General features: G+C 40.7%; 1 protein-coding gene across 1 annotated transcript in view; it reads left to right on the top strand.

The window, feature by feature from the left end:
- Positions 1–3,589: 3,589 nt before the first annotated feature.
- MAP3K15 (mitogen-activated protein kinase kinase kinase 15) overlaps positions 3,590–26,145 on the top strand; it is a 117,097-nt gene continuing 94,541 nt past the window's right edge. Inside the window, exons 1-3 of the mRNA XM_057538248.1 lie at positions 3,590–3,712; positions 5,968–5,991; positions 22,904–23,097. Coding sequence (XP_057394231.1) covers positions 3,590–3,712; positions 5,968–5,991; positions 22,904–23,097 — 341 coding nt within the window. The remainder of the gene's footprint in view (positions 3,713–5,967; positions 5,992–22,903; positions 23,098–26,145) is intronic.

The following is a 26,145-nucleotide window of genomic DNA, read 5'->3' as shown; positions in this document are numbered from 1 at the left end:
TGGGAGGACCTCTGCGATATAATTATTTTCCAGTTTGTGGGTTGTCCATCTGGTGGGTATGGGATTTGATTATGTTCTGAAAGTGCCCTTCCTACCATCTCATTGTGGCTTCTTTTTTGTCTTTGAATGTAAAAAATCTTTTTTGATAGCTTCCAGTCTTTTTTGTCAATGGTTGTTCAGCAGTTAGTTGTGGTTGTGGTGTTTTTGTGAGAGAAGATGAGCTCAAGTCCGTCTATTCCACCCTCTTTTCCGGAATTGAGTGGCTGTTTTTAGTTTGGATGCTTGCTGCCTCTTTCCTCAGCGTGTGCTGGCCATTATCCCCCTGATATGGGTGTGCAGGCACAGCGGCCCTTGCGCGCTCCCGGGACTGGGGAGTACTCAGAGTGTTGTTGCAAAGATTAATTAAGATGACGTGAAACTATCTTGCCCATTTTCCAGCAAACATGTCTTTGTTTCTGCCCTTTTTTCCTTAGCAGTTCACTGTGTAAAAGCTTTGCTCAACCATGCCTTTTGAATAGGATTTCCTTTCTCAGGTAGCGTGATGAAGTCCCGTGCTGTCCTGCTCAGGGCTGGAATCCATCATGTGTCCAGCATTACCCCCCTGAGTCACTCAGTAGCCATCTTGCTTCAATCTGTCCTGTTTTTTTTTTTAATTTCTTAATTTATTATTTATTTATTATTTTATTTTTGGCTGTGTTGGGTCTTCGTTTCTGTGTGAGGGCTTTCTCCAGTTGCGGCGAGTGGGGGCCACTCACTATCGCGGCCTCTCTTGTTGCGGAGCACAGGCTCCAGACGCTCAGGCTCAGTAGTTGTGGCTCACGGGCCCAGTTGCTCCGCGGCATATGGGATCTTCCCAGACCAGGGCTCGAACCTGTGTCCCCTGCATTGGCAGGCAGATTCTCGACCACTGCGCCACCAGGGAAGCCCTGTCCTGTTTTAATGAGGCACCAAGAAAAATCTCCATCCCAACCCTTGGTGAAGCCACGGAGGGGCTCCTTAGTGGATGTGGTGAGGCCAGTGTACAGGTCTCAGTACAGAACATTGAGAGGGCAGAGGAAAGCAGGAACTCATGTCACCAGATTAAAATTTAATCTACTTGGCTACAAGCTACTCCACCAAGTTGCAGGTTTCCTGTGAAAATGGTCTGCATGACTGGGGGCTGCCATCCTTCATCCCTGCTCTGCCCCTTCCCACCACTCTCCTTTGTCTTCCTCCATTTGCTTCCTGTCCTTTGTTCACTAATTATAGAAGTCCCCACGGCCTTGGAATTAGCATTTGTGTTGCCACTTCCTAATAACATTAGTAGGAAACACATTCTTTTTAATCTGAGAAGGTAATAGAGTCCAGGGAGAACTCATATGGGCAGAATGTCTAATTTATTCAGCTGCAGTGTGGTTTTTGACTCTGAGCAGATGTCTTTGGGGAACAGTTATCCATTTGAGATAAATTAGCCAGGCTGGGTTGTAAAAAGTGTTTCCTCAGCATATACATTTGTCCTTTCTTGAGCAATAACCTTTGAAGGGTAAATTTGGATATGATAGCCTCCTGTTTAAGCCCTTCATGATTATTTTTTTAAAAATAATGATGAGACATTCATGCTATGGTTATTTGTTGTTTTTTTTTTCTTTGAGTTCTTTTAATGAAACATACTGAAGTATGTGGAGATGAAATTATATGACACCTGGGATTTGTTTCAAAATAATATGGAAGGGGTGGTATGGGTGGCAGTAGAGATGAAACAAGGCCGGCTGAGTTGATAATTGCTGAGGGAAGTGGGGGGCTACAGGGGTTCCATTATACTATTCTGTTTACTTTTACATATATATTTGTAATTTTCCATAATGAAAAGTAAAAAAAACCCAAAAAACCCCACACCCTACCATAGGTTTCCCATTGTCTCAAGCTAGTGTCCAGCCCTCTTAACATGGCCTTCAGACCCCTTCACCTGTCTGGCACCTACTAACCCTTCCAGGTTCATCTTCTTAGGTGTTCTGGTCCTGTGAAATGATTTGCAGTGGCCCCAACATGTACACCCCCCTGACCTCTGGCTTGTACTTGCTGCCTTCTCTTCCTACAATGCTTTTTCCCTCCCTTTCCATCCGCCCATCTTCTCCCCAGTTTTCCTGCCTCATATGGACCCTCAGGCTCCAGACAGCTCACATGCTTTCAGCCTTCCCTGACTGCCCTCCACCTGAGTGTGGGTTCAGTGCCCCCCAGGGGTGCCTCTGTCACTGTTCCTCTCATCTTAGCCTTCCTTACCCTGATTCTAACCACTGCTCCCTTCCCGTCGCCTCCGTTGTATTAAACATGGTTTTGAGGAAAGGGATTATGCCTTGTTCATACTTCTATCCCTGGCACCAAGCACAGTGCCTGGCATAGAGCAGGCAACCCATAAATTAGGGAATAAAAAGGCCCACCCAGGACTTACCAAGGCTCGGTCTCAGGTCTCCCAGTTGTGCCTGGTGCTGATGCAGCATCTCTCTCTGCCTTTTTGTTTCTTCACGTCCCTGTTCACCTTGCCTCTGTTCTGTTTCATTGGGATTTTCAGTGACTTCCTGTGAGTCACAGCAGCACAAGCATAAGTTTGGGCACTATTTCCCCAAATTTCTGCTGTACATCGTGGAGAAAGTCCAGTCAAACTTGGAGCTCTGATACTCTCTTGAAAATGACTAGATTTGAAATGGTGTCCAATGCTACTAGGCAAATTAAGTTTGTTCTTTATTGATGCTCTGTGTTGCCCCTCTGTTTTGGTTAAAGTCTCTCTAGGACACAACTCCAGGGGCATGTGATCTGTGCCGTCCAGTTGATGGTGACATATGAACCAGGAGCATGGTGCGGGAATGTTCATTACAACAGTTTGAAATAGGAAAAGAAGAAATCATGTGTGCTGAAGTGAAAATGCATGAACTTAGAGCTAGACATACAAGTTGGTTGTTTCACACCAAAAACCAGCAAGTCAAAGAATATATACAGTATGATACTATTTATACAAAGTTCAAAGACATACAAAACTAAACAATATACTGTTTAGGAATTCATAATTATAATAATATATAAGATGCATCTACAGATATATGCAGGGAACTGATAAATGCAGAGATCAGGATGGAGGCGTTCTCTGGGCAGGAGGGAGAGCTGTGATTAGGGGGAGGCATATGGAGCTCTGACAGTACAGATAACGCTTTGTGTCTTGGGCTGCATGGTGCGTGCATGGTTTTTCATTTCGTTATACTTAATACTTTATATATAAGCTAAATATATTCTTTGGATATGATAAATTTCCTAATAAAAATAACATTTAAAATAAATCCACCAGCAATTTTTAAGTGAGACTATGTTCTCAGCACTTTGAAGAAGGAAGAGTTTTTTGGTTTTTAGTTTTTATTCCTGTTGCTTTTCTTCCACAGTTCATGGGGGTAATTTTAATCAGATCATTCCTTACTTCTGCTTTACCTAAAAGGCTGATGGTAGAAATACAAATTGCAGCAGCTCCCCATTGGCAATCATCAGAAAGCAGATTAAGTCGATCACCTCTCTCTCCCCCGACCTTGTCCCCTCCTTGTTCATCTCAGATGTTGCCGTGGTGGACATGAGCGATGTCTCCAGACAACCTTCCCTCTTCTACCATCTTGGAGTCCGTGAAAGCTTTGACATGGCCAATAATGTGATCCTGTACCACGACACCGATGCTGACACTGCTCTTTCATTGAAGGTAAAGAGTATTGTTCACCTTCTCCTGAATACTTTGTTTTGGGAAAGCAGTATTGTGTGTTCAGTTGAAATGTACACGTAGCAGAGGAGGTTGGAGAAAAACAATAAACATTTGCTTGTGCAGTTCCTTCCTTCCCACCCCAGGTTCTAGCTCATGCAGGTGGCTTCCTGGCTTCTGTGTGAGCGTATGTGCTAGAGATGTGCGTTTGCAGGCAACCTGAATATTTCTAAGCTCATTGGGGAAGTGAAGGCAAAAACTCCTGTTAGTTTCTGTTGAAGCAAACACAGCACTTTGAATCCTCTATTGGGCAATTTGATCCAAACCTGCACATTCAAAAAAAAAATCTCAACTTGGATAATAATAGGAAGATGTTTAACAGTTACCAAAATGGGTAGAAACGTTTAGCACAGATGTAATCAGTATTTAATCTGTCATTTTTTCTCCCCAGTTTAAAGCCAAGCAAAACTGAAAACTTGTGTGTTCATACACAGCTCAGTAATTATTGAGAATTTTTAAATGTATTTTTGCAAATTTGATACAAGCTTTTTTGGATAACTGTACTTTTAAAAATGCTCCTGTTTGTAAAATGTGAAGGTCGGATGTGAGTTATTACAAAATTTAGCTAATATTAATGTTGCTTAATATCTTAACATTAGTCAGGAAATCCTGGTCTATGTTAAATCATTTCAGGAATAAAAGATTAGTTTGTTTACAGCAGTGTTACTCAACCTTGACTGCACTTTAGAATCATTTGGGGGGTTTGTAAATATCCCAGTACCCAGGCCACACCAAGATCATTTATGTCACAGTCTCTAGGGGATTTTTTTTAACCTCCCAAATGTGCAGCCAGAGGTGAGAACCAGTGGTTCAGAGTTAGTTTTCATGGACGTCATCTCTAAATGTTCAGCTACCTTAGCATTAAAAATCACTAGTATATAAATGACACAGTTTTGTGATGGCAAATTGGACATTTTTGTTTGTGTTTCTTAAGGTCTAATATTAACCAGATGTTTCTGGGTTCTGTAACAATTTGGCATTATTTCCTGGTAGAAATACTACCTATCTCAGATGTGTAACCTGTATGTGTTAATATATCACATACACCTTACATAGGTGTGTCCTCTCTCGTCCTAGCACAGTACTGTATTTTAAGAGTCATTCATGTGACAGTGGAAGAAGAAACTGTTTTGCTATTATACTTTACATTGTAAAATAGTTTCCCAAAGGGCTATAAACCAACCTAAATTACTTTAGATATTTAGATTTTTTTTTCTTTTACTGATATTCACTAAAGTGGTTATGCCTAGAAATATTTAGAATTAGAAAATGTGAAAGGGTAGATTATTCAGCTGTATTTTGATAAGAAACATGAAACTAGAATGTATTTTTTCCCAATTCAATAAATTTTTTTCCTCATTTGTGCGTTAGTGAACTCCTCTGGAAAGTCCCATGACCTAGATAAGTTTTAATTTTTAATGATACGGAAAAATACTTCCTAAAACAGAAATGGGTACTCAGTTATATCTGACGCCAGAAGAAGCGATCTGCACTTGTCAGAAAATAGAAATCTCAGAACACGTAAAACACATTTTACGGGGACAGCTGTTTAATTATGTTTTCTTTTTTCAGCAAATGGCTTGCAGCGCATAAATGATACAGTCAAGGGCTGCATAACCATTATGCTAAGTTAACCGACTAAAATTGCTGTCATTGAGTTTGAGTTTGAAAATTCCTATAGTGAATATATATAAATATAATACCTATAGTGAGGTGTCAGGAATCCTATCAGCAACACCCCTTCTGTAGAAAGGCTGACTTGGGCGGGGGGTGGCCTGCAGCCTTCACACTGATGACTCAAGAAATGGTTCCAGGCCCGAGGTTACCATGGGCTGCCCATGCGCTTCATTGCTGTCACTGAGAAGGCGAGGTGCAGGGCATTCAGAGCCCTGAGCTTGAATCTCAAAATATCTTTGGACAGAAGCATTGCCATTGCTATGGGAAAATCCTTATAACCATATATGTCCCCCAGGAATTCCAAAGCTAACCAATCATGATAAATTTTCCTTAGAACATGAATTTTACATTTCTTAGGGGCCCATTCTTTTTGAAGCTTTTTACAGGGGGAGGTTTCAGATGATTAACTCTTGCTCTAAAATGGGTGCCAGATGATGGCATGGGGACAAAGTGCTTACTAGTGCTTATGGAAATTAACTGTTTTGGAAAAAAGTTATATTGATCCTATCTTTTCTTTTCAGGATATAGTAACTCAAAAAAACACAGTAAGTATTGTATTTTCAGATTTTTAACTTTGTGAATGTAAACATATAAAATGCTTGCCTGAAAATCCCACAGATAGCCAAGTGATGTCTAATTGTACCTGTTGGTTGTGTTTCTAAGGGGGACACCTAGAACCCCCTACCCCTCAAGCTGCCAGCTGGATCAGCCCCACTCAGCTGCCCAGGGTGCAGGGCAGAGGGCAAGGTCAGGCAGGTGTGCTTGTTCTTCGTTACACACTAGGACTTTGAGCCTGGAACCACCCGGCTGTCTTCTGAGCTGGGTCGGTGTTCCTGTGGACCACCAGGATTCTTTCTGCTGGAGCCAGTACCTCCATACTTCCCACCAAAGTTTCCCTCACAACAGAGACATGAACTTATACTGGAGTTAAGGTGAGAGCCTAGCCCAAAGTTCCCTGCCACAAGCTGAAAAGAAGCGGGATGGAATTCCACTTCTTTCCATTTATGTGCTAGAGTCTCCTGATTTGACTTAAAAGTTCCTGCAGTGACATAGTGATAACACCGTGTTGGTTTGACTTGTATCATGAAACCCTCCCCCACCCTAAAAACATTCAAATAAGATCATGTCCTTGGAAATAGTGCCACGGTTATCCTGTACCTTTGAATGCCCCCCCCAAAAAAACTGCCCATCCTCCGAGAAATTGTGACCTAGACTAAGGACAGTTCTTTCTTCCCTTTCCTTTGGCCCTCAGCCACTGACCCTTCTAGAAGGGCAGGGCCTCTTGCCTCTTTTCCTAGTCCAGTTGCAGTTCCCAGAGGGAGAGGGAGAAAAGGGCCCAGGAGGTAGAGGTCTCCCGAAGGCGCCCTCCGCAGTGGAGCGGGAGCTTGGCGTGACGTCCCCCCTCCACAGAAGGCCCCACCCTGCAGCCGCGGGGCCCAGGCTTCCCCAGGACCCAGGCAGAGCTCCCTGCCAGAGGTGGAAGCCTTGACTCTCCTCCTCCAAGCCCGGGGATGAAATTCTAGAAACAAAACAAGTACAGTTTATGTCATTCCCACTGGATTGTGGGTTTAATAAGCTGACCTGAAAATAAGGCATCAAGGTGGTTTTCTTGGGAAAAGAAATGGGAAGATTTGTCGCTTCATTTTGTCCCATTTACATGCTAATACTGCCCACTTATGGCTCTTTCCTGTTCTTTCTAGATCTTGATTTCTTAAATTACCTCCTTCTTGGAGACAGGAATCCAGTCAAAGGGGATTGGGCCTGAGGCTGGGAGGCACAGGGTGTATTCCCAGCTCTGTCTCTTAGTAACTTTGGGCAGTCATTCCATCCGCCACCCCAATCCTCAGTGCCCTCGTCAGTAAAATGAAAAGGTTGAACTCTGTCGTTTCGTTCATAGATAACTTCCAGCACTCATTGTCTGTGTTCCATATTTGTTGTACAAGTGAAAAGACGTAACTTGGGTTTAATACAAGGAATGTCTAGGAAACAGTTATTCCTTAAAACAAGAATTACATCCAGGAAAGGTGCAAGGAAGAAAACTCTTTATTTTTACATCCTGACTGTTAGTTGTGTCGGAGTCTAGAAATCCTGTTCTCCGGGAGACTTAGTGTCATTCTGTTACCATTCTACTACATACCCTCCCTTCTGGTATGTTCTCCCTTGTCTAAACACCCAGGAATTCCTTCACATTCTTGGTAATTCTACCGCAGCATCATTCTCCCTAGGCTTTTGTTTGTTTTGTTTGTTTTTTAGGAACAAACTTATTCTAAACGATTTGGCAATGAATATCTCTGCTGTATTTGGCATTACTTTAGAATTCTGTGCCCAGGACTGGTTGTCATGCTTGATGGGGTGTGAAAATTTAGATCATTCAGGAGGACAAAATAAAGGACCAGAGGTGACTGGAAGGGTTGAAAATAGCACCTAAGAGGAAAAGTTGAAGGGAAGCAAACCTCAGGAGGTATTGTTCATGGTCATTTTCAAATGTTATCCCTTTTCAGGAAGCAGGGAAGCGGTTACTTCTACTCCAGATGTCATGGAAGTAGGGCAAACTGAAAAAAGGTTGGGGTCAGCAGAATGGACGTCTCACAAGTAATGGTGATTAAACGTTGAAATAGAATGTCAAAGTAAATCAGCTGACTTTTAAGAAGAGTTTGTTCACTTGTCCCCTCCACATGGATGGAGGTAATGCTGCTTGGAAGCAGGGGTATGGATCGTGTAACACCAGAGGTTTTGAGAGAGAATCTGATGAAATTGTGGGTCTGTGATAATTGGATAGCTTTAAAAAAGAGAGATACAACATAGTTGTAGTTGGTGAATTATAAAGTCCTGTGAGTCAGGTACAGATTAAATGCCACACACTGAACATGCAGCTGGGTGCTTGAAGTGATTTATGAATATATGGAAACCAAGATGCTTTGAGATCTCTGTCTTCAGGGAGTATTTTATGTTTCTAGAACCGTGCCTGATGATGTATGGAACTCGGCTTCATTTGGTAGAGGGATAGTGTATTAGCCGGGGTTCTACAGAGCAGCGGTCCCCAACCTTTTCGGCACCAGGGACCGGTTTCGTGGAAGACAGTTGTTCCACAGACGGGGGCGGGGGCGGGGGGGGGGAATGGTTCAGGCGGCAATGCGAGTGATGGGGAGCGATGGGGAGGGGCAGACGAAGCTTCACTTGCCTGCCTGCCGCTCACCTCCTGCCATGCTGCCTGGTTCCTAACAGGCCATGGCCTGGTACCGGTCCGCGGCCCAGGGGTTGGGGACCCCTGCTCTAGAGAAACAGAACCAATTGGAGATACAGAAAGAGGGAGATAGAGATATTTATTATGAGGAATTACCTCACGTAATTATGGAGGCTGAGAAGCCCAACCATCCGCAGGCTGCAGACCCAGGAAAGCCAGTGGTGTAATTCGGTTTAAGTCCAAAGGCCTGAGAGCCAGGGGAGCCGAGGGTGTAGATGAGAGAAGATGAGATGAGGTGTCCCAGCTCAAGCAGTTAGGCAGGAAAAAGAGGGCAAATTCCTGCTTCCTCTGCCTTTTGTCCTGGTCAGGCCTCGGTGGATTGGATGATGCCCACCGACAGTGGGGAGGGCAGTCTACTTGACTGAGTCCGCTGACCCAGATGCTAATCTCATTCAGAGACACCCTCACAGACACACCCAGAAATAATGTTTAATCTGGGCACCCTGTGGCCAGTCAAGTTGACACACAAAATTAGCCATCACAGATGGCTACATTTGCTTCCATTTCTAGGAGAAGTTGCTTTGCAGGGATGTAAAGGATGGGAAGCCAATCTCTAGGCTTCGGGCTGGACCAGACCTGCAGCCCTTCTGGGCTCTTCTGTTCTTCGGAAACACAGTATCACCTTTTGTACTCACCTTTTTTTTCAGCTGATGCTCATAGTCTCGTGGGTTTTTTTTTAAACTCTTTATTTAGGTATAATTGACATACCATAAAATGCACCTGTGTACACACGATTCAGTGATTTTTAAGAGTTGTGCAGCCATTACTACAACCCAGTTTTAGAGCATTTCCATCACCCCAAAATATACTTGTTTCCAGACAATGCCTGTTCCCATCCCAGCCCCAAGCAACCACTAATTTGCTTTATGTGTTATAGATTTACCTTTTCAGGACTTTTCATAGAAATGGAAGGATACAATAATGTGGTCTTTTGCATCTAGTTTCTTTCACTTAGCATGATGTTTGTGAGGTTCACCCATGATGTAGCAAGTATCAGTAGTTCTTTTTTATTGCTGAAAAGTATTCTAGTGTATGCATATTCCACGTTGTATTTATATATTCCCCAGTTGATGGACATTTGGATTGTCTCCACTTTTTGGTTATTATTCATAATGTTGCTATAAACATTCAAGTACAAGTCTTTGTGTTGGAAATATGTCTTCATTCCTCTTGGGTAGATACCTAGGAATGGAGTTGCTGGATCATATAGTAAATATATGTTTGACTTTGTAAGAAACTATCAAAATAATGTTCAAGGTGGCTGTACCATTTTACATTTCCATCAGCAATGAGAGGTCTGGCTTCACATCCTCATCAATACTTGGTATTGTCTGTCTTTTTATTATATCCATTTTAGTGAGTATGGAGTGGTATCCTATTGTCGTTTTGTATTTCCCTAGTGGGTAATGATGTTGAGCATCTTCTCATGTGCTTATTAGCCATTCATAGTCTTTTTTTGGTGAAATGTCTATTCAAGTCTTTTGCTTATTTTTAGTTGGATTTTTTAGTCTTATTATGGAGCTGTAGAGTTCTTTGTATATTCTGGAAGCAAGGCTCTTATCAGAGACTTTATCAATTACTTCTTTTATGGCTCATGCTTTTGGTGTTGGTATCTAAGAACTCTTAGCCTAACCCAAGGTCACGAAGAATTTACTCCTATGTTTCCTTTTAAAGTTTTATAGTTTTGGCTCTTACATTTATTTCTCTGACCCATTTTGAGGTAATTTTTGTGTCTGGTGTGAGGTAGGGGTCCAGCTTCTTTTGCATGTGGCTATCCAGATGTCCCAGTGCCATTTCTTAAAAAGACTATTCCTTCCCCATTGAATTTTCTTGGCACCTTTGTCAGAACCAACTGATCATAAATGTAAGGGTTTGTTTCTGGACTTGAAATTCTATTCCATTGACTTGTATGTTTACCTTTATGCCAGTACCACGCTGTTTTGACTACTGTACCTTTATAGTACGTTTTGAAATCAGGAAATCTGATTCCCCCAACTTTGTTCTTCTTTTTCAACACAGTTTTGGCCATTTGGGGCCACTTGCAGTTCCATATGAATTTGAGAATCAACTTTTCCATTTCTACAAAAAAGGCCATTGGAATTTTGATAGGGATTGCGTTGTATCTGTTTATCACTTTAAGACTTAACAATATTAAGTCTTCCAATCCAAAAACACAGGGTGCCTTTCCATTTATTTAGGTCCCCTTTAATTTCTTTCAGCAATGTTTTATAGCTTTCTGTGTACAAGTCTTTTACCTTCTCTGTTAAATTTATTCCTGCATATTTTATTCTTTTGGATATTCTTGTAAATGAAATTGTTTTCTTAATTTCCTTTTCAAGATTTGTTTTTAAAAAATACCTTTCGGGACTTCCCTCGTGGCGCAGTGGTTAAGATTCCACGCTGCCCATTCAGGGGGCCCAGGTTCGATCCCTGGTCAGGGAACTGGATCCCACATGCATGCTGCAACTAAGAGTTCATATGCCGCAACTAAGGAGTCCATGTGTTGCAACTAAGGAGCCCATCTGCCACAACTAAGACCCAGCACAACCAAAATAAATAAATTAATAAGTATTTTTTAAAAACTTTAAAAAGAAATACCTTTCACAGAAATCTTTAACACATCATATTTTGCTTCACAATTCAGTATTTGAGTTAAAATGTAATTCAGTTTTTGATCAGAGATCCATAAAAATGACTTCTTTTCATATATTATTTTCATACATTTTCATTCTTAGGCTATCTTCTACTGCTTTAGAGATAACAAAGATAGACCCTTTCAGCATTTTATCCCTTCAGAAGACATATTTATATGATGAACAATCAAAAACAAGAGTGAAAATATAGCCTTTATGAAAACAAGAGTGAAAATGTAGCCAACCCCAAGAGACTACTTTATCTATTAAACCTTGGAACTTCCTGATAGTTTGTTATTATTGTACATAGTCCACAGGTATTCTTTGTTTGTTTTAATTTCCTTTGTAAATATAACCATACTTTCAAAGTTACCTTATATTTTGCAGGTTGATTCCCCCCAGGAAGTAGACTCTGAGACTGAGTTTAGTGAACAGATTTATTGAGGAGTGCCCTTGGGATCACCTCTGAGGGAGAGGAGGGCAGGAAGCAGGACTGGGAAGAGAGAGAAATCCAACTGGGATGGAGGCTCAGTGGCAGCCTTGGCCGATTCCCCCTGGGGAGCTCTGAGCTGGAATGACCTTTTGGAGTAGTTCTGAGTTGGGATGGGATGGCCAGGCCTTTATTCTCCTGTATCCATCCCTCACTGGAAGGAGAGTGACATTGAGTGAAGTGCTCTCTGCAGCTGAGGCAGTTCCAGAAGGGGCTGACAGCAGGGGTGAGAGCTACAATGCTCCTGGTAGCTGGCGCAGCACGTCCTTCCTTGAAGGGGGGATGTGGGTGTACGCCTGAGTGTCCACCACCTTATAATCATTTTACTTGAGAAATATGTAAATCACATATACCCCAAGACTAAGCATGTACCTCAAAAGCTGAGATGCACAGAAATAATTTTTTCCTTTGAATTGGTGGGAAATTATTTGGAAGCTATGCGTAGCCTCACCAGAGAGGAAGCATGGGGACATAAACCTTCCTTGTCCCCCAGGAAAATTACTAGCAGAAGATGAGGTTTTCCACCCAATACTTGTAGAAGAAATTGTTCAAAGTAAACTAGACCTTACTTTCATTTGTCATGTCCTAAAGCCAGAGATCAGAGATGTTTTTTTAAAAGCAGAGTTAAATTTCCAAGCTAGGATCATGTTACTAAAAAACACCTTATTAAAAAACTAATCTGGTTCTTGACCTCTGGACTAGGTAATTATTTTTTTCCTCTGGAAAGCCAATGAGACTTAAAAGAAGCTCATTGTTCCCATCAAAATAGTTATCTCTATGATCCCAGTAAAGTGGAAATTCTTTGAGAAACAGACATTGGCAGTATTGGGGGTATTGTCTACAATACTGGAAGTCTTTTACCTGGCTTACAAGCACACTGAGGCCTCAAGTTTAGAATAACAGAATTTCTCCTGGTCCTTCCCTCTTGCCTTCCTCAGTTCTTCAGTTTGCTTTGGCTTGGGATCCAAAATTACCGAGGATGATGTAGATTGCTTAGGGACACTTTGGTAAAAAGGCAATTAAATTTCTTTTCTACTTTCCATATCCTTTGGGTTTTCTGAATTCAGAATCAGAATTTCTACCACTTTTATTAATTAAGACTCAATTTCAAACAAGAAAGCTAGCTCTCATAGTAGATGGAGAGGGAGAATTTTATTTTACACATTGAATGTGATTTATGTAAAAATTTCTGCCCTTTGAATATTTATTTCATTTGTATAGCTATTTTTTATTTCTACCTCATCTTAAATTCTCTGTTCAAGTCTTTTTTTTGTCTTTTTTTTCCCCTTCATGCCTGTGGTCTGTGTTCTCTTTTAAATTGGAGTACTCTGAATAAATAAGTAAATAAATTGGAGTACTCTGGAGGTGTGAACCATAAAACTTTTCTCTGTGCTTCTTGAATATCACAGGAGTAATGTCACATTTCACAGGGCCAATGTCAGAACTGAGATATAAATATTTAATTCTGCCTACCAACTGAATAAGTCTTTAGTGTCCCATGATACCCATTTATTTTCTTTAAGATGTATTTCACATACCATAAACTTCACCATTCACTCATCTGTTGGTGTTGGGCATTTTGTTTTGTGTGTCATGTCCGTGTCTATTTAAGGATATTTCAGAATTAAGCTGGATTGACGGTTAGTGACAAGAAGTCTAGGAAGGGGGCTTCCCTGGTGGCGCAGTGGTTGAGAATCTGCCTGCCAATGCAGGGGACACGGGTTCGAGGCCCAGTCTGGGAAGATCCCACATGCTGCGGAGCAACCAAGCCCGTGAGCCACAATTACTGAGCCTGTGCGTCTGGAGTCTGTGCTCCGCAACAAGAGAGGCCGCGATAATGAGAGGCCCGCGCACCGCAATGAAGAGTGGCCCCCACTCGCCGCAACTAGAGAAAGCCCTCGCACAGAAACGAAGACCCAACACAGCCATAAATAAATAAATAAATAAATAAAAATTAAAAAAAAAAAGTAACCTATAAAAAAAAAAAAAAAAGAAGTCTAGGAAGGGAGGGGGAGGACATGAGATTTGCCTGGCTCTGTGGTCATCTGTGGGCCAGTTGGCTAACCTTGCTGGGAATCGGTTTCCTCCCTTATAAAATGAGATGATTATTAATAAGGTGATTACTGTGATTTGTGCCAGCTCTGAAATAATTCTCTGACTTTATGATAGCCATTCTGTTATTTGAACAAAGCAGATGGACTCTTGGAATAGCTCAGTTGGTGCTACATGGCATGTTTCCAGCAGGGATATCTTCATTCACCTTTCAGTGGCACAGTAGTCTGATTATCCAGCTGAAATTGTTACTCAGCTTCTGTATATGCATTTGTTCCTCTTATGACCAGGCCAATATAGAAAGATAGCAATGTAGAATGCTATTTGCATTGATCTTTAAAAAAATGCATTTCCCTGATGTGCATGCATGCTGATTTTTTAAAATTCTCCTTTAACTGACTAGACAAAGAATTGTACCTTGTAATCATTTTTTTTTAGAGTGGTACCTGACCTAGATTTTCTTCCTTAATAAATTGACTTTGTCAGACATGGTTATGTTAAATAATTTTTTAATTGTCTTAGGTTTGCGCATTTGCTCCCTAAATTTTCTTGGGAACAATTTTCTATGCTGTTTAAATTCTAGTTTTCACTAAGGATTTGCAGCCCATTTGTGTTACAAGATTTAAGCTCCAAAGCTTGAATCTGCCAGCAATCAAGATATGCATTCTTCCATAAGTGCTCAGAAATCAGCTTCTCTCATGGGTAGTATTAAACCACCTTCCATCTGCCTTAGATTTTTCCCCCTTCTTTTGAGTAGGCCATTTGTTGACTGATTAAATGTTTGTATCATTACTTTTAAAATGTTCCGTGGAAGGTCAAGCTGAAAGTCTCATCATGAGTTGGTTGGGATAAATTCTTACACATTTTATTTGCTCCAAAGAATTAATTTATAAAACTTGTGCTGTTTTTAACCAACTATGTGAGCTGCTGCTAGCCATAAACAAAACTAAGTGCTGGTGTAATGAGGCCCCTTCACTTGTGTTTCTGTGCTGGCCTTCCTGGGCCGCTGGCCTTCCTGCACAGGGCGCCTGCAGAGGAGCCTGCTGGGGGGTGCGTCCCAGGTGTTCTTGGTTAGTGGCCATGGTTGAACCTGACGGGCAATTAGGTTGAGACCCCAACATGCTCTGCTCTCCTGGGCTGTCCTGGAGAATCCAGACAGTTGTTTATGGATGAGACTCACACTGTTATCATGGAAATGTTCATATATGAAGCCCACTGAAGAATCTCTGATGTTTTAGGGCTGCAGGTAGGCTGTTCTATATGAAACATCTGCTTGGAGTCCAGAGCAGGGTTTCTTACATTTTGGGGGCCTGGGACTCCTTTGTCAGTCTGGAGGAGCCTATGGACCCCTTCTCAGAATGTATCTTAAAGTGCTTAAATAAATACAAAGGATTACAAAGGAGACCAACTATATTTCAGTATGACTATATTTATACTGAAATATAGTTATCAAAAATATTTTTAAAGTTGTATATTGTAATCTATGTCCTCCTTTACTAATGTCTCAAATAATAAAATGAAGCAGCAAGTCTAAAAACTCTCATAATCTTGGAGTAGTGATAAGTATAAAAGTTATTTTGAGACCTCTGCAGGAACTGTAATATGACCTGAAAAATTCTGTGATTTCTATTAGTGACAAAGTCCCATGTCCTGCTAAAACAAGAATGGGTTACCTACATTCCTGATCGAAGGCTCTGTTGCATTTCAATTAAAGGCAAATGATGACAGAGGTGGAATTTTGTTTTCTCATTCAAGCTCACAGACCCCCAAGAATTAATGGGCTCCGGGTTCAGAATTCCCGGTCTGGTCTGGTCTAGAACTATCTAACATAGCTAATACTTTTATTGGATGTCCACTATGTGCCATGACTGTCTTTAAGCCTCTATCACTTAAAGAAATTGACAGTATTATTGTCTTCATTTTAAACATGAGAAAACTGAGGTTTAAGTGGATACGTACATTTTCCAAGGTCATCATCTAGTATGGAGCAGAGTTGGGATGCAATCTTTGGCTATACAAATTCTCCACTATCTTGCTATGCTTGAGCTGAGATGATACTGACTTCCTATTTCAATAATCATAAGTTATTTCTTTTTTACCTAACTTAGCAAATGCGAAAAAAAAAACCCCACTACCCAGCTCTCCTGAGACAGTGATGAAATTGAAGTGCCTTTGTACACTACCAGTGGGAGTATAAATTGCTCCATCCTTTTTGACAGCAACTTGGCCACACATAGCAAGAACCTTAAACTTGCTCTAGTAATCTCACTCCTGGGAAGCTATTCTTAGGAAAAGACCACAGTGTAAAGATGCCATATGCAAAGGTGTTCATCTCAGTGTATAGTAAGAAATTTCAAAACAAAGTTAAATAATAAGAGAATGATGAAGTACATTATATATATTCACCAGTTGGTATATTAGGCAGGCGTTAAAAATTATGGCATTTTTATAACCACACTTTTGTAATGAGAGCTTTTTAAAAGATACCTATTATTTAACCTAGTGATGCTATGGGATGAACTGTTCATTGTGGTGATATTTGTAGATGGTAGTACTTTGGGAAATCTCAGTTGCTAAGTTTAGAGCTAAAAACTTCAGAGGACAGATTCCTCCACTCCCTACCCTCATAGTGTCAGAGACCAGTGGCTTTTACTCTGCTCTCTGACTTCACTTACTGTATCAGAATCATCCTTTTGGAAATACTTGAAGAGTGTTTAGAATAAGGGTTTACATAGTTATGTGCCTAGCATACTGGTTCTAATGCCCCTTTATGTAGGAAACTAAGCTGCCTTTGTTAAATTTGTTTTAATGAGCTGGATTCTTGAGAAGTTTCCATTTATAAATGTAACAATTACAAATATCCAAGCCTGGTTTGCTATTGAACATGTGTTATGCTAATCAATGTTTTTCTTTTTAATTTTGGGTCTCCCCCACCAACAAAAGACTGAATGTGTTCCATCATTTGAAGATGTTTGGGCCTATTCTTTGTAAGAACAAAAGTACTGCACTCAAGAGCCTGTGCTTTCATTTGGAAGTTTATGAATTGCTTTTTAAAATGTAGTCATGAGCCCCAATTTCTTTCTGTAAAATTTCTTAAACTTCTATATACACTTTATGAAGGATTTTCTCAAAGGAAGTATTTTTACTTTCCCAAGGCTCCAGATGCCTGCTGTCTCCTCAGTCCTGTTCATTAAACTTGTTCAGTTGTCTTCAGAGTTCATGCGTTCCCTTTCTTTCTCCTTATTTTCTCAAACTGAGGCTAAATGTTTGCTCAGAGGATCAGATCCGCTCCAGCTGTGGGCAGGCTTTCACCAGCCTCCACCACTGCTGCTCCGCCCACTTGAGCCATAACCTGTGACAGCACAGAGCATATATTTGTCAAAATCTTATTTTTTCACACCTCATTATTGAGGATTAGAGCAGGACTGGGGCAAAGTTAACTTTTGTGCTATTTGGGTAGAATAGGTTTGCTAAAGGAAGACTGTCAAGATTTCAGTAGAAATATTTGTTTTGGAAATAGTTTTAAAACCTGTAACAATTCTATCCAAATAGGTTGGATTCCTGCACCTTCAACTTACCTACCTCTTATGGATACTCAGGTTTATTTAGTTGTAATCTTTTTTTTAATTAATTAATTTATTTATTTATTTTTGGCTGTGTTGGGTCTTCGTTTCTGTGCAAGGGCTTTCTCCAGTGGCAGCGAGTGGGGGCCACTCTTCATCGCGGTGCGCGGGCCTCTCACTGTCGCAGCCTCTCCCGTTGCGGAGCACAGGCTCCAGATGTGCAGGCTCAGTAGTTGTGGCTCACGGGCCCAGCTGCTCCGCGGCATGTGGGATCTTCCCAGACCAGGGCTCGAACCCGTGTCCCCTGCATTGGCAGGCAGATTCTTAACCACTGCGCCACCAGGTAAGCCCCTAGTTGTAATCTTTGTATGTATTTTTATTAGAATTATTACTCTGTATAATATTACCTTTTAACAAAGCTGAGAGAAGAAAGGAAAATAAGTACTTATAGAGTTATATTAACCTGTTTGTTTACCATTTCTGATTCTTTTCATTTGTTTCTGTGGATTCAAGTTACCAAATGGTACTATTTCCAATACAGCTTTGTTTCCACCTGCATCTTTTGTACTTCTAGTGTCAAATATATTACATATCTATATGTTACAGGCCCCAACATATGATTATATACATCATCTTATGCAATTGTCTTTTAAACCAGTTAAGAAAGAAGAAATTAGCAACTATATTGTCTCTTACAATTACCTGTATAACTAACTATATTGCATACTTTATTTTTATCATGTGAATTAAAATTACTGTCTGGTGTCACTTGCTTTCAGTCTGAAGAACTTCCTTTAATATTTTTTGTAAGACAGGTCTGCTAGGAACAAATTATCTCAGTTTTTGTTTACCTGAAAATGTCTTTATTTCCCCCCAGATTTTCTTTCAGATCCTTTATTAGGGTGTTGAAATTTTCTCTAGAGACCTTGTATACTTTCAGTGACGTTAGATTCACCTTTATTTTTAGATTGATTTTTTTTTTAAGGGTGCACCACACGGCGTGCAGGATGTTATTTCACCAACCAGGGATCAAACCTGTGCCCCTTGCATTGGGAGTGCGGAGTCTTAACCACTGGACCGCCAGGGAAGTCCCTCATCTTCATTTTTAAAAGATAGTTTTGCTAGATATAAGATTTTTGGTTCACTTTTTTTTCTCTCATCACTTTGAATATGTCGTCCTACTGCCTTCTAGCATTCATTGTTTCTGATGAAAAGTCAGATGTTTATTTTATTGGGTTGCCCTTGTACACAATAAGACACTTGTTTCTCTTGCTGTTTTCAAGACTTTGTCTTTCACAATTTTGACTACAGTGTATCTGGGTGTGGATCTCTTTGAGTTTATCCTACTTGGAATTTATTTAACTTCTTGGATATGTAGATTCATTTAATCAAATTTGTGAAGTTTTCAGCACTGATTTCTTTCAGTATTTTTCTGCTTCTTTCCTCTCCTTTCAGGACTCCCATTATGAGTTGTGTTTGTTGGTGCACTTGATGGTGTCCCACATTTCTTTGAGGCTCTGTTCATTTTTCTTCATTCTTTTTTCTCTCTGTTCTTCAGTTTGCATAATCCCTATTGATCTGTCTACAAGTTTACTGATTCTTTCTTCCACTTAAATTTCCTGTTGGGCCCCTTCAGTGAATTTTTAATTTTGGTTATTATGCTTTTTAAGTCCAGAATTTCCATTTGCTTCTTCTTTGGTAATTCCTGATTCTTCATTGATATTCTGTATTTGATGATGCATTGTAGTTATACCTTTAATTTGTTAAGTATGGTTTCCCTTAGTTCTTCAAACATATCTATAATAGCAGTTTTCAAGTCTTTGTCTCCAAAGTCCAATACCTGGGTCCTTTCAAAGGCACTTACTTGGTGCCTGCTGTTTCTCCTGTATACAGATCACACTGTCCTGTTTCTTTGCATGTTTTGTATTTTTTGTTGCTGGAAACTAGACATTTTAGATAATGTAGCAACTCTGGATACTGACTTTCTCCCTCCTGCCTCTGGAACTTGTTCCTGTTTGCTGGTTTATTTGTTTAGTGACTTCGCTGGACTAGTTCAGTGAAGTCTATTTCCTCCAGTGTGCAGCCTCTGATGTCACACCTCAGAAGGTGCAGCCTTGAACATGCACACAGCTACCCTAACCCTCCCATCCCCACCTGGGGATGACAGTGGTTATAGCTGGGCTCTCTTTGACTATATCTTTTCCCAGTTTCCCTGTTAAGTTCTGACTGATCTTCCTCTATTGATATTACATCCAGTTGTTAGTCTCCCCTAATTGTTAGCTGATTGCTTTATTGTTTTTGCCAATCACCAGAGACATAAATGTTCCACAGTCTAATATCATTAACATTGGGCTTCTTTGCAGGGGTAGTTTTTAAAGCTGGTCTTTAAGGTTCACTCTGACCGCAGGAAGCCTTTCATAACTCTCTCTTCCCCTGTTTCTCTTTGTTAAACTTCTAGCTTGTCTACCTTTCACCCATTGCTATCATGGAGCTACCAGCCTCCTCTTAAATTTCTTGCCATAAAAATCTCCATTGTCTTTGACAGTGCCCATAGGTTTGAACTTCTCCATGCTATGTTTCACATAAAGTCAGTCCCCTTAGGGAGAGCTGCAAAGCTGTTGGTTCTTACAGCATGCCTCTACCCTAGGCAGAGCCTCTGCACCACTGCTCCAGAGCTGGGGAGGGGTGGGGATAGCAGCCTGCCTCTCTCAGAGTGATACCCTGCTATGAGCGGGGTTCTGGGCAAAGGTAGCAGTCCCTGATCTTCTCAGCTTGCCTCTCTTGGCATGGAACCTTTGCCCTATGTGAGCTGGGACATAGATGATCAGGGCCCAGTATTCTTGGCCTGTTTCACCTAAGATAGAGCTTCTGCCATACAAGTGGGAACACGGTGGAGAAATGGAGCCCTGGTCCTCTTGACCATGCTTGCCTGGAATAGAGCTTCTACAGGACAGGGCTGTGGTGAATGAGGATGCTGGTGGCCTAGCCTTCCCAGGGAGAAACTGCCACCCTAGACTTGAAGCTGAGGGTGGGAGGGGGTCCCATCTTCTTGGCTGTACCCATCCAGAATAGAACTGTCACTCTGGGCTCGAGGGTAGGGGAAGAGCAGGTTATAGCTCAAATACTAGAGTCTCAGTCTTCTTATCAAGATTTAATCGATTTTCTCGAGTAAAGGTTCCTCCATTTGCTGTATGTTCTTAAGGCAATTTATAGAGACTTTAATTGGTTTTTAAAAAATATTTGTTACCAGTTATGTTTGTTTTTCTGGGGAGGGGGTCCGAGGAGCTCCACACACCTCCAGCCTAGCTCTAACTTTTTGAAAATAGCAAACTCTATTGCTTCAATAGAGAAATTTTGAAGAAAAAAAAAATTTTTTTTTTTTTTACCTTCTGGACTTCACTGATTCACACAGCTCTTTTCTCCCTCTTAGTCTGAACTAGGAAATCTTTTACCATAAACTCGACCAATTTCAGGTAGAAGAACAAGCAGTTTAACTTCTGAGTGTATAAATGGCATTTAATTTAATTAACTTTAGCAACATGGCTTTCTTGTTATAGATGATGGAGAAATTCGTCTCTAACCTACCAAAACCTTACTTTGCTGGGCAATTTGAACCTGTCTTTGAGAATTTGAAGACATTACCAGAGGGGGAAGGGTCTTTGTTCCTCCTATTCCCCAGTTATCACCAACACACCAAAAATTTTGCTCCTTCTCTTTGTAACAGACTGACATTTGTAGTTTGAGGTGTTTAACCCCAATATCTAGTGTCCATGGGGACAGTGTCCAGCTGCTATTTTGCAGCAGGGTAAGTACTCTCATAAAACCTATTATCAGGAATCATGAAACATCAGGAAGCTTAGTGTTAGACAAGGGTTGGCCCACCACCTGTTTTGGTATGACCTGTGAGCTCACATTGGTTTTTACAGTTTTAAATGCTTGGAAAAAAATCAGAAGATGAAGAATACTTCAGGACATGTGAAAATATGAAATTCAAATTTGTGCCCATAAATGAAGTTTTATTGGGATACAGCCATGCTCATGTGTTTACATGTTGTCTGCAGCTGCTTTCATGCTGTAACAGCAGAGTCGAGTAGTTGCAGTAGAAATTATATGGCCCACAAAACCAGAAATATTTACCATCTGGCCTTTTACAGAAAAAGTTTGCTGACCGTCTCAAATATGGTTGAGTGGAGCAGCGCTAGTCATTTTTGCTTAATGAATTATTTTAGGGCCTAAAGACATGTCTTGACAGTGCTATAGATGCCCTAGAAGGTACAAAAGAGGGAGAGAATTGCAGGACAATTATTTGTATTTTGAATTTAGATAGAAATAAGAATGCCACCTGTCCTTGTGTAAGCAAATCTTATTCAAAAGGAAAACTTTAAAATGTCTGTCACATATTTGTTTCAAGCTAGTTCCCCAATGTGGAAAGTTTTCCCAAGACTTCTGTTTGATCTGAGATTGTAGCATTCTGACAGTTGTCTCTGTGATGAATGAATTTCTTTTTAATTTAGATGAAACTGTGTTGTTTCTTTGACTTCTCTTTCTTGGTGAAAGTGTACTTCCCAAGGTTATGTCTGCATTATGCCAAAATTCCTAGATAACTCCCTTAGTTTAAAAAATTAAAGGGAAGAAGTCAGATGAATTATTTCTGGCATCGTGTAAATTCTTTAAAACTTAGTGAAGGTAAAGGAATTAGAAAGTCTGAAATTTTAACCTAGTTGCTTTTTATGACAGTATAGACAAAAGATTGACTATGATAGAAGAATGTCATATAAAAACATATTTTAGTCCTCCAAATATGCTAAAAACTGAGCATGGGCTTAATGCTATTTAAAGGTAGTGTTTATGCTTTACAAAGGATTACAATTTGACTATGAATCATGATTATTCCATAGAAAAAAGATACTGTTTTACTTGAGTATTGTTTGACAATATAAAAATTTTTAAACAGATCCTTTTTTTTCAAAACATCTCTGAGACTAATCATATTTATTAATATCTGCTTCCTGCAAAACAGTTTTTACTCAACAAAGTTTATAAATAGTTCACCTGTGGTTAAATTATCAAATAACAAGGCTTTTCCACCTATGCTGAAAGAAAGAAAATAAGCCTTTACATCGTAATCCTTGGTTATCATTGGGCTGAAGTTCCCTCTGATTTGGGGGGATATGTAATGAAACGATGTAATTTCTGAGACTTAAAACCCTAAAATCTTTGCTGATGAAGTTCAGAAACACATATAGATCAGTTCAGTGTTTGAAACCAAATTTTTGTCGTATGTCCATGTGTTAGAGCTTGTGAAATTGAGTGGTTTCCTGTTTTGCATATGATAGATTCATAGTCATATTGTGCAAGTTGTTCATCGTCGGTCATTTTCTCCTTTCCTGTCCCACCAAGGTTCCACCTGCCCAAGTCCACAGCTGTGCTTCTGCATCAATTATTTCGTGAAACATTTTTGTTTCTTCTTCCCAGGCATCTAGTGGAAATTATTATTTCATCCCGTACATCATGACACCATGCGCTGATTATTTTTGCTGCGAGAGTGACGCCCAGAGACGTGCCTCGGAGTACATGCAGCCCAACTGGGACACCATCCTGGGTCCGCTGTGTGTGCCCCTGGTGGACAGGTTTACTAGCCTCCTCAAGGACATCCATGTGACCTCATGGTAATTCCCATCAACCGTCAACAACACTGGGAGCTTTGCCAAAATTTTCCTTTCACGTCCATGGAGGTGACGTAACTTCAAGAGACCTTAGTGCCCAGAGAGTGGGGAACCCCGACCAATTATTTTGAAGTCATCCTGGAATCCAGTGCTCCTTACTGTCTCGCTAAGTTGGGCCGTTGAGGTGTAACCAAAAGAAATAAAACTGGAGTTGAGGTCAGGGTTGAGCTTGTGTTTGGCTCCAACTCCCTGTGTGACCTTGACAAATAACTTTTCTGTAGCTGTTTTCTCATCTAGAAAATAAGGAACTTAAGTCACTGATTTTCTTTCATGCTCCTTCAACTCTGAGATTCTGTGTTTCAAGGTCATTTCTGAATGTGATTTCCTCCCTACTACCAATCAGCTGTTAAGGTTGTTAAAATGCGTCAGCAAAGTCATTCCAACCATAAGTCCTTGTGCTGTAAAAGTCGGGATGTACTGAGTCAAGCTGAAGCCGTCCTGACCTCAGCGTGTCCTGTGACGTGTTCTTGGTAGATTTATGTCAGAGAAGGTCTGGAGTAGTGATTCAGGAGTTGACAGGTTTGGGTTTGAATCCCGGCTCAGGCGCTTCTTCACAGTGTAGCCTTGGAACACTCAGCTCACCTCTTTGAGCCTCGGTGCTCAAGAAACCAGTCCTTAACACATCCCTGTTCTAAAACTTGAAGGCAGAAAAATTATTCTACTTAACCAAAGGATCCAGTTCTGGGGTTTTTTTTTTCTTGCCTGCGGCCAATTTAAAGGATTTACTCCTGAAAGTTACGTCTCAAGAAGGATTTGTCCTTCCAAAACAAATGAAAGTCCGAAGCACTGGCAGAACTGACTTAAAATGAAATGTAAGGGACCACACGTCCCTGTGGCTCGCGTTGTGGCTCCCCGAACTGTGGAGCGTTACTACTGTAGGGTTGGTGTGAGGTGCACACTTGCTAACAGTCTGTTCTCTTTTTCTATCCTGTCACCTCTTCTCTGGACACGGTTTCTGCTACAGATTGTAGTGGGAAAAGAAGACTGGAAACCCAGACATATGTGACCACATGCCAACAGAGAAAGCAAATGGGGGACCTTTTGCAGCACATCCCTGGAAAGCCTCTTTCAGTCCCCCCTTGCTAACTATTGTCGTATTGCACAGTGACCATTTTAGTGAAGCTCAGGGAGAGAACTCTCTCAGTATCATCTTTTCAGGTCTGACAAGGAAGTAGGCTAGCTTGAGTCTGCCAGATGAGCAAGGTCTTTGCAAGAAGTAGATTCAAGTTTGTTTCTCATTCACTTCATGTATGTTTCAGTAGGAAAACAACTCTTTTGATTTGGTTTAATTTCAGAGAACTTGAAGTACCTGTTAGTTGATTCCACTCCTTGAACTACCTGATAGCTGGCAAGGGTTGGTGAGAGGGTAAATGGTGCTTATGGTTTAAAACATCTGTAACAGGGATGGCAGATAAATTTTCAGCTCAAGTGCCAACTTTGATAGATTGATAAAGGCTACCTGGAGCCCTGTGTGGAAAAGGGGTTTGAAGCTATTTCTTTTTTTAATCTTTTTTTAAAATTTATTTATTTATTTATTTATTTTTGGCTGCGTTGGGTCTTTGTTGCTGTGCACGGGCTTTGTCTTGTCGCGGCGAGCGGGGGCTACTCTTCATTGCGGTGTGTGGGCTTCTCATTGCAGTGGCTTCTCTTTTTGTGGAGCATGGGCTCTAGGCATGTGGGCTTCAGTAGTTGTGGCGTGAGGGCTCAGTAGTTGTGGTGCACGGGCTCAGTAGTTGTGGCGGGCGGGCTTAGTTGCTCCGCGGCTTGTGGGATCTTCCAAGACCAGGGCTCGAACCCATGTCCCCTGCATTGGCAGGCGGATTATTAACCACTGCACCACCAGGGAAGTCCCTGAAGCCATTTCTAAGTCCACATTGATTAGCAACATCTTCCCTGGTTACCAGAGGCAGAAATGGCTGCATGTTTATTGCATATATGATGTCTCCAAGCCATATTTAATTCAGTGTTTTGTTCATTTACGTACAAGTTACCATTCTTATTAGGTTTCTTAGTTTATTAAAACTATTTTTCAGAATTACCCTTGAAAACAAGTCTAAACTATAGTATACATTTTTACTTGTCAGGCTGAACTAATAACACTTTAATAGCTTTGATGCCTTTATAGTCCAGCAAATGGACAATGGTTGTCACCCAACTTAATGACTCATTTGATTAATCATAGAATTTTAAACATTAGTAGAATCTGCTAATTTGCTCATCATTGGGGTAATAAGCAATAGACAAATAAGGAAATAAAAATCAAAGCAATGCACTGATAATTTTATCAGAGCACTTTCTGAGGGCCATCACTTAATTCCTGAAATGTTCATTGAGATCTTATTATAAGCATTGGACCAGGCTGTGTACGGTAAACACTTTTTTTGACATAGTTTTATAGCTATTAAAAGTGACATTTGTTATTCTTAGGTGGTGTTTTTCATTCTCTGAAGAATATTACTTACTGAACTTATTCTTTTTAACAAACAGCCTAATTTTACTGTCTACAGTTAAAACATTTCAACTGCTTCATGGGTTGACAGTATTACAGCTTGGCAATGCCCAGTCTCCATAAAAAAAAAATTACTTGGAGCGTAGACAACATATTTAAGTCAATCTATGGTCATTATAAGTTGGCCTCTGTATACCAAATTCGGTCATTTTTAAAGATTTTAAACCAAATACCAGATACTAGCATTGGTTCTTTGAGGGGCTATGGTGAGACATTCCAGTGTGGATTTAAACTGCTCGAAATGTTGTCATACATCCCTATTATTATCTAGACGCCCACATGAAGGAAGTTTTACGTCTTACATTAGAAAAGCACTCTGGCTGTCAAAAATGACAAGGGGAGTAGGGGGTAAAAGGCCGAGGTTGCCCATAAGCGTCCAGGCACGGCTTCTTGGATTGCTCGTGGACACATCCAGGTTCTGGCTCTCGACCAGCTGCAAAAAGCTTTGTGATTACTAGCTGGGGACACCTGATAGATACATT

Source organism: Balaenoptera acutorostrata, chromosome X (genome assembly GCF_949987535.1).
Source record: "Balaenoptera acutorostrata chromosome X, mBalAcu1.1, whole genome shotgun sequence".
In the NCBI taxonomy this organism is placed as follows: domain Eukaryota; kingdom Metazoa; phylum Chordata; class Mammalia; order Artiodactyla; family Balaenopteridae; genus Balaenoptera; species Balaenoptera acutorostrata.
The sequence above is the reverse complement of the archived record's forward strand: the minus strand, read 5'-3'. Positions and strand labels throughout refer to the sequence as shown.